This window comes from Paramisgurnus dabryanus, chromosome 16 (genome assembly GCF_030506205.2).
Source record: "Paramisgurnus dabryanus chromosome 16, PD_genome_1.1, whole genome shotgun sequence".
In the NCBI taxonomy this organism is placed as follows: domain Eukaryota; kingdom Metazoa; phylum Chordata; class Actinopteri; order Cypriniformes; family Cobitidae; genus Paramisgurnus; species Paramisgurnus dabryanus.
The window spans coordinates 16,778,256-16,790,426 of NC_133352.1; the positions used below are offsets into that span (position 1 = coordinate 16,778,256).

Consider the following 12,171-nt stretch of genomic DNA (forward strand, 5'->3'; position numbering starts at 1 on the left):
TCAATTTGTCAGTCAAGGCTACTCGTAGGCCCTTACAGTTGTGGCCTCAGGTCCTTACACTGGCTTCCTGTTACATTTAGAATAGATTTTAAAGTATTGTTTCTCGTTTATAAATCACTTCATGGCTTAGGACCCAAATACATGACAGATATGCTAACTGAATATAAACCTAACAGATTACTCAGATCATTAGGATCCGGTCAGTTAGAAATACCAAGGGTTCACTCAAAACAAGGTGCGTCAGCATTTAGCTTTTATGCCACCTCTAGCTGGAATCAACTTCCAGAAGAGATCAGATGTGCTTCAACAGTAAACACTTTTAAATCTAGATTAAAAACACATCTGTTTAACTCTGCATTTACTGAATGAGCACTGTGCTGCTTCACACTGACTGCACCTTTAACTCAAGTCACTTTTACTCCTGTTTTATTCTTTTTAACATTTTAAACTGTTTTATTAAAATCACATTTATTTTCTTTAATTGTTATTTTAAATTCTCATGTATCTTTGTCTTTATTGTGATCTTATCGTGTAAATCTTATTTTTACTTTTTCTTTTTCTTTTTTATATATTGTTTTCTCATTTCTGTGTAAAGCACTTTGAATGACCTCTGTGTATGAAATGTGCTATACAAATAAACTTGCCTTGCCTGGCCTAATCTCGCATATCTGCTAAAAATGTACAGCGATCGGTACTCACTGGACTCGGGGTCAGAGTTTCCGTCACCCTCGGTGCGGCTGTTTGGTGAGGTCTGTTCAAAGTACTCGTCCTGAGGGAAGCCCAGAGGCAGAGGATGGGTGGTGATGGTGCCGCTGTTGGACTCCGGCTCTCCAAGCCCGCTGTCGTTGCAGCTCTCCTGAGATCCGTCTGGCAGGTGAAAGGTCACGCGGCGTTGCGTCTGCTAAAACATAGAAAAACGCACAGAACTCAAGCTGAGCACTCAATAGCTCCAGACTTTCAAGAAGCAACAGGAGGCATAATTTGTTACATCTCCTCCTGTGCATCAGGATTACAGGTTGAGATGTGCAGCTGTACTGTAAGTGTTTTCTGAAGCATCATTTTATCACTTATATTCTGTTTGATGTATTAGAGAACTCTGTTTTATTATCTTAATAAATCCACTTAACATACGACATGAGTACTAAATATACTGTAAATGTAATATTAAGTGATCCTGTGCATGACCCAAAGTCAGTTCTTTTTAATGCCATCACAGGCTGCTATTAACTTTGTAAGTGATAGGTTTACAAGTACAGTGATACAATTGGACAATTATATATCTTTAACTCTTTTCATGCTTTAAAAAGGCTGAAGTGAATGTATATTACAGAGTAAACATTGGCCATTAAAAAAGTATTGCTTTAAAAATTAACCAAAAGAAAGGACTTTTATACAGCCACTATATTAAATGTCAATTTCCTCAACTTGTTTTATTTTTTATTTTACGTTGGCCATCTTTTGTTTGCATTCAACAAAGAGTTTTCTGGTTTAAAACTGAATTTTAAAGCAAATTTGTATTCAAAGGTTTTGTACATACACCAGAAGTACACTCCTTTCATCCACCGAATTGGATTTATTTCATTTTATTTTTCTACAATTTCTTAAATCAGTGTCAAATTAACCTCAAACAGAAATGACACAGCAATATTGAACAAGAGTAAAACAAATACTTGCACAGTTTGTGATAAAACAGAACATTAAATATGAAATATAAAATAAAACCAGCTGGGTCAGATGAACATATAAAAAGTATCTCAAGTGAAAATAAAAGGTTAATGTCAAAATTACTACAACTATTATTTTTATACCCAGTCTCTGGGCTGCCCAAACATAAAAAGCAAATTCACTCTCAACATGATGGTTAAGCACCAAGCTCAGTTCAGGTGCAAATGTTAGCACTTTACTTGTTAGTAAGTGGCGAGCATTCAGAAAAAGAAATGAAATTACACAAACGTCAGTTACTGTACGAAATGACTGTAACCAAGAATGGCAAACTATCATTTGATCCGTTTTATCAAATACTTCCCACGACTGTTTGAAATCCTGCTTTCAGTCCACTGCACTGCAAGGAGTGATGAATATTTCAGTCCCAGCCGGTTTTTTCCTTTAAGCATTGTATTTCTGATTGATAGAGACTGCCCACAGTCATGCAAACTGGTGATTCGTTTTCACTGGGCTCCACCGCTTCGACCCACTGGCCCAAATTAGATGAGGGAGGGGGTGTGGATCAAGTAGCTTTACCCAGGCAGATCTGGGAACACTATGTAGATTTTCTTGATCAGAAGAGGAAAACCTCTGTCTCTCTAGGGCTTGGATCGGTATGCAAAGTGACCTTTATCTAGTCTCCTAATTTACTGGCTGTAAGGGAATGGCCAAAGGCAAGCACGGCCTTTACATAAGCCCTTATTAAACAGGGCCCTTTAATCATCTTCTTCATCTAACATCATAGTAAACTCATGTAAGACAAAATCAATTTATTTGCCTTTTAAAGAGCAACTATGGTCGATTCACGATTTTACATTTCCTTTGGTGTGTAAGTGTGTATTAGTACATGTAAACCATATGCAAAAGGTACAAAGTATATAAATCCAACATAAATCTTTTTTCTTGGACTACAAAAAACAAAGAGACTAGGGAACAGTTTACTTCCTGGGCCTGTTGACGTGGACAAGATCGACATTATCATAATTCCTCCAGCTTGGACTCACAGCCTGTAAGTTAACTCCTGTTAACAATCAAATCTTTCAAACATGGTAAGGAGCGTCACATTTCTAGCTGCCGTCAGAGGTATTCAAACCAATCGCAAACGTTCATGTTAGCTGGCCAATCAGGGACACAACGCTTTTCAAATCAATGAATTTTGTACAAAATCAATGCGTTTGAGGCAAGCGTGCCGCACAAGCCCTGAAAAGTGAAGCCAAAACATCTCGATCGCGCCCCAGTGTCTGGTCCCAGTATAGGTCATAAACCCCGCCTCCCCATGTTATTCAATGAGACCAACTAAAAAATGTTATTACACTTCAATTATCTTTTTTCCGAAGCTAGTTTCTGTCATTTACTGTAGTTTTTATCACGCTGATGTGAATTCAAATGTTTGTTTTTAAAATAAGTTGGTGTTTAGTTAGTTTTTTTATTGATATAAAAACGGTGGTGTCACGTCATGATTGACAGCTGTGATATTGTGTGATATGCTCATTCTGCGAGAGCGAGGGCGGGGTCTTGATTTCGCGGATTAACTTTCTGCTCGCTACTGCGCAGACTCAAGGCCCAAGATGTCAGCGTCGTATCGGGACACTGGCGGCTTCACTTTTCACCAATGGAAGAGAGCGAACAGGCTTTTTTACAGTCTATGGTTTGAGGAAAGCAGTATATCTGGAGCTACAAAAATGTACGGTATGTGGAAAATAATGTAAAAACCACACAAACACATTGTATTAACTCTTTCACCGCCATTGACGAGATATCTTGTCAATTTAGAGAAAACATTCCCCGCCAATGACGAGATTTTCCGTCTTTCCGCAATACCGCTATTATCCACCCGGCGCCCTTCCGCAACTTTTTAAACCCGGAAGTATTGGCCTATGGCAAGCGGCTGCATGTTCATGTCTGTTTTAAAGATCGCTCTGAATGGGATCTCTATGAAAAGTCCGTCACAAAAATGGAATTATCTCTGCTTTTTGCTCAAAATGTGGTGTTTTTGCAGAAACCTACCCATATTCAAAAGCTGATTACAAAAGAACCACTGAAGGTAGGATGAAACGTTTTTTTTTTTTTTTTTTGAAAGCAGAGGGTCTGTTCTTTCATTTGGTATATTGTATGTTTATATATTTAAAGAAGAACATTTTCTGGAAGGCATTAAACTTTGGTGAAAATCATGATAAACGCTGGCGCTGGCTGGCAACTTTTTTTAAAAACGCTGGCGGTGAAAGAGTTAAATACAAAAAATAACATTGTTTTTAGCAATGAAAAAGGTGCACTTTAATAAAACTGGGTGGACATTGTTATAACTTAAATGAAAACCAGAATATGCAGTCGTTGTCACAATGCTAAATTCAAGGACAAATAATATTGAGCTTTACATTTACATAGTAAATATTTCATAGGGCTGCATTCAGGGGTGGATCGGTACTTAGACTAATGATATTTTCTATCCCTGAACCATTATAATACAAACCAAATGACATGAAAAGGATCACCACTAGATCTTAGGGTCACCTCACCTTCAAAAATCCGATTTATCTTCAGGCTATATTTTCAGTGGAAATAATCAAATAAAGACTCTATGCCATTGGAAAATTTTATCCATATGCCCAAAACTCTAAGTCTATATTACAACAAATACAATTGGAATTAAAAACACACGGACAGGGAGAATATTTTTTTCATATTTTTAAAATGTTTAAAGAAACAAAGAATCAAAAGTTAATCATTAACACATGCTCAAGATCCCTAGGGATTTTTTTTCAAATGTTTCTCTTCTGTCACAAATAAAGGCCTTATTGTGTTTTAAAAAAGCAGAGAAAGAAATGTATGAAAAAAAACTGGCAAAAATAAAGAGCAGGTTCTGCCAAAAACGCACGTCTCCAAACTGCTTACCACTTCATTTAGAAACAATATTGGTGGAATGACAAAATATAAACTCATTTTAGTTTGCAGTCTGTCTGCTAAGCTTTTTATACTGTGTTAATGCCATAGAGGTAAATTCACATTTGAAAAACCAAAAGAAATAAATCACTGCAATTATTATTTCCTACAATTTTATGCGTAGAGTAGTTGATGCATTGTAATGTGTGTGCTTTTTAATCAAGGTTTTAGGTTAGAATTTATATGAACTATAATGAAAGCATACAAATGTAGTCCTCTGTTATTTTTAATTTCCAATATACAGACATTCCATCTACCTTCTTATTTACAATGGTATTTAAATAAGTCACATGTTGTATAGACTACTTTTAAATAGCTTAACCTCCCTCAAAGTACGGTATTTATACCAGCTGCCAGTATTAATTCAATGTTAATTCAGTTTAGTTTGTGTGAGTTAATAAATTGCTTTAAGTTTTGTAATAGCTACTGTATACTGTCAATAACTATCAGTTCATTCTGTGATCTCAGTAAGGTACAGTAGATTTCTCTCTTTAATTATGAGGTTGCTTTGATACTGTGCCACAAAAAGCAGTTTCATGACCTTTGAGTGTCACGTTAGGTGGTTTAGCTCTGATCGGAGTTGACAGAACAACAGATTGTTGCTAGGGAATCATGCTATCTATAATTAAGGAGCCAAAGCAATTCCAATAAGGCAAAAGCCACACTTCAAACATGATCCTGTTGAAAGCGATGAATTTGATCTGCCCCTGTAAACATTTTATGTTTGACTTCTGGAATGTTAAGAAAGAAAATGCCCACTAAAAATAATCCACTTCTGTTGACAAGACATAGTAAACAGTTGCAAAATCACTAAAGATGCAACTAGAAACATTGCAAATGATGAAAGACAGAATTCAAAATGTACAAATGAAGAATCTGAACCACATATTAAGAGGCGATGTTCGGCATCTGGCTGCCACATTTGGGTTGCATGCAGGTCCATGTACTCACAATGGACCTGAGTTTGAAAGTCAACCACGGTCATTTCACATTCATCTTCCATGCACTCTGAGGACTTTTTAAGTTATCTAATAAACATAATCCGCACCCAGAGCATTTGGTTAATATCATTATTTCATTTTTGAAGGAGGTGGCGTTTAGTGGCTTTTGCAATGGGCTTTTCATATGCAGTGAATCACCCGACCGGATCGGGCTATCAAGTCTGTTTAAAATGTTCAATATCACTGACTGCCAAAAGTCAATATAACTGGTCTTATTTTTTTTCTCTGTCTTTTGTTCTGAATACTTTAGCTAATACTTCATAGGGATCTGACTTGAATTACCATTATGGCCCTTAAGGGATATTCATTGCAGTGTAGCTCTGTAAAGATGACAACAGTCAGACGTACAAAATGCACAAATATTACTTTAATGTTTCTAATTACCCATCCCGTTCCGAATCTAATGCTGTAATTGATTAAATGCAGTTGTCAAGGATGATTTGAGAAAGACGTGTCAACCCTCCACTCTCTGTTACACAACTAAAGCCGGAAAAATAAGTTTCATTTGTTATCTTTACCTGTTGGGCTATTATTTATAATCACATTGTTTTCAGATCATTCGTTATCAAACTTAAATGTGAATCTAATAATTTATCTGACTCACTCACCAATACTCACAAAGTCATTTTAATGTGCTATGTCAGAAAAATTGTCCAAAAAAGGGTCACTTACTATCACTGAGGCGGTACCTTTTAAAAATGTCCTAATATGTTCCATTTAAGTACAGATATTTATAAATTTGGTAGCCGTTTATAGCCTACCTGTAATATAACCTCTTTGCAAATGTGCACTTTTGGAAAGGGTACCGCCTGGTAGCAAGAGATATTTTTTTGTCTGACAGTGTGAATATTTACCAAAAGTGGGGTTTCCAAAATTAAATACCTTATATCCTAGAGCAGAGGTCTGCAACGTGGTGCCCACGGGAACCAGGTAGCCTGCACAGAGTCTGTGAAGTGCCCGCCAAAGCATAGTCTATTAATAGTCTCGATTGTAATATTTATTTATTACATATTTTTTATATTAGCTTGGCTTCTTTTATGTATGTTAACATTTTAAACAATACTAAAACATATCGACAAGTAAAATAAAATAAAATCAACAAATTTGAGTAGACCATATCAAAAGTAGCTCTCTGTTTTATCCATTGTGGTATCCCTTGCTCACAAAAAGGTTGGAGACCTCTGTCCTAGACTTTACTCAATTAGGCCAATTTGTGGAAAAGTTGCATCAAACGGACAATACTGCACATCTTGACAAGGTTAAGAGCCAGTTCGAGTGACCTAAAACCATTGATTCTCTTGGAGGTCTATTTGGCTGCATTTTGCATTATTTAATATCATATTTCAACACATTTATTTGATTGTTGTTTTTTTGTACTGCCGATTACATTTTCATCATTTTTTTTTCTCCAAACTAGAATCAACAAAGCCCATCTCCCCTTTCTCTACGCTGCGGTTAAGGTGTGTACGTATTGTAAAACATTATCACTTGTTTAAAGACCCACGCCAGAAATCCATAAAACAAACACAAGCTGCTGGAGGAGATACCAAGACCAAACAAAGCCTGGCCAACAGGATAAAACACCGGCATCAAAAGTATGTGCATAGAGATAAAAACAGAGGAAAAAATAAGCCAGGTTGTGCAACAAGCCGAGAGCTGCCAAAGCCCCTCGCCGGTAGCGACCCAGACAATGTGCAGATGGCGCTGGATTGGTTAGCAAGAGAATTAGATGGTGCTTATGCTAACATGAAGAAGAGGAAGAACATCAGCCATCCTAGTCCATGGGGAAGTCACAGATCAATGCATTACCATGTCCCGTCTTCCAAGCAAAGTCAGAACGTCAGCGTTATTCAGAAAGAAAGCCAGGTTTTAAAAGGCAGGTATCGGTGGACCACCAACCTCATTTGAGTGAAAAACAGCTACTACTTGGGGATTTACAAGCCAGTGCTGCATATACAGAGGGTTAATGGGGTTGAAACTGAAAAAAAAAAAACATTTAAAAAGCCTACAAGTTATTCCTTGTATTGTTTAACAGGCGTGTCCTCAAATGTGTATTTTCTCTGAGCCACATATTCTTTCTACTTATTGGGTATGTGATGCATGGCCTAATTTAACAGATATCTGCTTATTTTGAAGAAAATACTTTAATGCAATAAACCTCAATAACAGTTTTTATTTGAAATATCACTTGCATTTAAAACCAGCTTGCAACTCCTGTAATAATTTTTGCTCTCTTTTTCTTCTTTCTCTCTTCAAAATTGACCAAAAATACAGATTCATCTTTATTCCTCTTCTCAAATCAAACGCACCCTAAAATGAAAATGTTGATTGATTCCCCTTACAGCAACTATAGTTCATGACTACTAGACACAACTACAGTACTTTACAGTAAAGCCAACTTTACTGAACTTTTAGCTCCAATATTAAGTACTGCACTCATGAACCTATTCACAACCATTCATTTTAAACAACCAATCATCAACCTAGTGAGATTTGCAACAGCTTCTGTGTTTTATTCAGTATTTTTTACATATAAATGCAGCCCAATTTACCCATTCGATATTCTCATTTTTTACTCAAACTCATCTTCGCAATGTAGGAGCTTATAACTGGTTCCTATGAATAGGCGATGAGAGGCTAACAAATATGCGAGCGCTCACGCAGAGTGACCCTAAGAAGTGCTGCAGTCTCTTCCCATCATCTTGGCTGTGCAGAAGCAGGCAGGGGTGATCTCCAACAGTGGAGTAGCGTGAAATAGCATTATGGTTAATTTTCTCGTTTGCTGCTGCTCATGGACCAGTAAGGCACCAACAGGCATCTCTCCAGATCAATGAACAGAGCTGCTCAGCTAAATAAAACATATCAGCCGCCTCTCCTCATTTTCACTTGAACCCTGCGAGAAAACTGAACATTCAAGACCACCGCACCGATACGCTTGCCTCTGAATCTGAAGTGATGTTGTGTTAACCCTCTAAATTGACCTACTACCCACTGCAAAACCACATTTTCAAGCAAATAAATCATTAGATGGGTAATAAATAAAAACCGCATGCTTTTCTGCAACTGAACAAATGTTGCACCATCTAAAAAAATTAAGATATCGGTTACAGAGACAAATCACCGGAGAGACCAAAGGTCTGTGACAGGCTTGTATGTTCTCATCAGTTTGAAGGTGAAAACGCTTTGTCTTTTTTCTCATTTTGTTGCCAAAGGGCTCAGTGATGTATGTGAGTAATGACATTGAATTTAGAACAACAGAGATTAGTTGAAAGCACATTGCTTTCATGCTACTACAGCTCGCAGGAACAGCGGGTTACGACGGCACGGCAAACGATTTAAACAATACGTGGCAACGGTGTTCAAGGGATTTGAAGTTGACGTGGACGGCCACCTCAAGAGCAACATAATTAACTAAATGCCGGAGATTACAGAACGCTCTAATCATAACTTTGTGCAGGCTGACCTCAGGTTAGCACTTCGTGATAATGAAAAGATCATCTATGCAGGGGCAAGCACTTCAAAAACAAAAAAAGACAATCTCTAACTCCGTCGAAAGCCCATTCCACACGTAAAGATCACTGAATCACAGCCATTTGCAAGTGACATTTGCTCAAAATAAATGCTTGATGGAATAGACTCAGAACACAGGTTGTTAAATCTGTTACAGTCCAGACAAAAGCTGACGGCAAATAAACAAAACAAAAAAAAAAGAAGAAAAACAACTGTCACTTCATTAGCTGTTTGATGGCCAGGAGACTAAAGTCATTACTCTGTAACTATCCAGAAATGTTAAGCAAAGTGAGGGTGAAAAATGAGCTGTTTGGAAGAGCAAGTTTCTTAAAAGCACTAAAACATGAATAACCTTTTGAAGCATCTAAACTTCTTTAAAGAACACGCTGCTTCCTGGAAGCCTTGCTCATACAACATTTTCTTTGAAATATGCTATGAAATGTAATATTTTTAGTTGTGTTTAACTTCTTTAATCTCTTATTCCTACTGAATCAACTACTTAGTTATAAAACATGACCTTAAGCTCACAGCTTTTATGCATCCATTCTCACTGATATAATACAAATATTAGAAAAGACTGACTTTGAAGACACCTTTTCACAAGAAAGAAAATTCACAATGATGTATTTCATTTGTTTCTTTAAGGCAGCAATGAAAGCAAATTCTTTGCTAAACATTTCTCCTTATCAGATTTTTCACTTTTTAGACAAAGATTCCAGAAGTCTCAAATCATCTCGAATGTTTGAGAGGAGATCTTTCCTCAAAGTGTGCACACATTTGCTGAACTCGTGTGGGTTATGATATCTAAAATAATTTATTTTAAAAGTCTATAACAATCGAAAGTCCAATTTGGTTCATATTTATTACACGCCGCTCTGAATGCTTGATTTTGATTGGCCAGTGGTGACAACACTTTAAAAAAATGCAGACTGAAATTTAAACTGATGTCTATTCAACCTACTATTTTAAGTTTTGACTTTTAATAAGTTGACATAACTTATAAAAACAAGTAAAATATAAGTAAACCTAATTTGTTAAGTTAATTTTCTTTGCTAAACAACAACATTATTTTGTGTATTTGGTATAATACAATGTGTTTGTGTGGTTTATGGTTAAAAACACATTATTTCCACATACCACATAATTTTTTGTAGCTCCAGATTTTGTACAAAACTCATTGAACTGAAAAGCTCTGTGTCCCTGATAGGCCAGCTAATCTGTACGTTGCGATTGGTTTGAATACCTCTGACATCAGCCAGAAATGTGACTCTCCTTACCATGTTTGAAAGATTCGCTCACAATGCAATGCTAACAGGAGTTAACTTACAGGCTGTAAGCAGGAGGAATTATGATAATGTCGGTCTTGTCTACATCACCAATCCCAGAAAGTAAACTGTTGCCTACAATATATGTGTTTGTTGTTGTCCAATAAAAGAGAGATTTACGTTGGAGGTGATAACTCGCGTCATCGTTTACTTAAGGGTATGTACCTTTTGCATATCGTTTACATGTACTAATACACACTTACACACCAAAGGAAATAAAAAATCGTAAATCGGAGAACAGGTGCCCTTTAAAGAAACATAAACATATATGTTGATTTGACAAAAATGCTATTTTTTTACAGTAAAGGTGTGTTATTCCCAAATAAAACAATAAAACACTACAACCAATAACACAGCATCATCTTGGCACTGCTGGTCATCTTGACTGGTGCAGTGAAACATTTTCAAATAAATTCAATATAAATGTGCATAATTAACAAGATTTCATTTACAAAAATTTTAACCAAATGCATTTTTCCTTATGAAGTTAATACCATAGCTTAAAGCTGCTAGGAAAAGAATTTCCCTTGTGCATGTTTAACATTCCTTACAAATAAGCTAATAAAATATATTAAATCAACACCTAATGTGCATACATATAGTCAAGTGGCAAGATGCAGTGTAATGTGTCTGGGTCCTGACCACCCTGTCTGGATTTATGTATTCCGCTATAACAACCAGCTGGCTATGCGTTATCTCTTACATATTACAGAAAAACATCTTACTCATCCTCAGGTTGTTCCAAACCTGTATTGCTGTGGAACACAAAATGAGATGTGAAAGAGACTGACAACCTTATTCGCTATTCACTTTCATAATGGCAAAAGAGGACCCAATGAAGTAAATAGTGAATGAGACTGTCAATACATAACATTTTGCCTTTTATGTGTAACAGAAGCCAGAAATTCATATAATGTAGGTTTGGAACAACATATGGAAAAGTATAGTATGTTTCATTTAAATTTGATCTGACACGATCAATACTTAAATACTGTATGATTCATTCAATACTGTAAGGGTCCTCAGGCCTTAAAAAATATATAAATATAAATCTTTGCCCTTGTAAAGCTTTACCACAAAACACTAGCACCTGTTTGTTGACATCAACACAACCCGTAGGAAGGCAATGTCGGTCCATACGAGCTGGGTTAAGCTCCAGCTCTGATCAAACACACCTGAACAAGGTCTGAAGGGTCATGAAAGCTATAGGCCAGGTTTTATTAGGGTTGGAACCAGGGCTTTGAAACAGAATTTTTCGTTTCTGAACAGAAACCGTATTTTAACTTTTCCGGTTTTCGGTTCGACCCTAAAATGGACGTTCCTGAACCGGTTAGAACAAAAAATAAAGTTCCTGAACCGGTTAATAACGTTCCATGTCAGCTGTGGGACATAAAAATAAGTAGGCTGAACATTAGGACATTAAACTTAAATTATTAGTCTACATCATTTTCCTTAAGTCTCTATCTTGTCATCAAACATTAAAAAAGCCTACATTATGTAAGCGGCATAACTGTAATTCTGACATGCCTACATTTGTTGAGGGCACTTAAACACGCGCACACACGCTTCGGGAAAAAGATGCAGCATAAACATTCGCTTAACATAAAGTGAAAATTACATTGTTTTTCAGTGCTTTATTCACCAAATGTATTTTAATGTACTACAAGATGATAGCGCAACTCTCTCTCAAT

The 12,171-nt window shown here is 36.5% G+C and overlaps 1 protein-coding gene across 2 annotated transcripts in view; it reads right to left on the minus strand.

Moving 5' to 3' along the window:
- pcdh11 (protocadherin 11) overlaps nucleotides 1-12,171 on the minus strand; it is a 208,747-nt gene that overhangs the window by 89,227 nt on the left and 107,349 nt on the right. For both annotated transcript variants that reach the window (XM_065271715.2, XM_065271714.2), the window contains one exon: nucleotides 700-901. In XM_065271715.2, coding sequence (XP_065127787.2) covers nucleotides 700-901 — 202 coding nt within the window. The remainder of the gene's footprint in view (nucleotides 1-699; nucleotides 902-12,171) is intronic.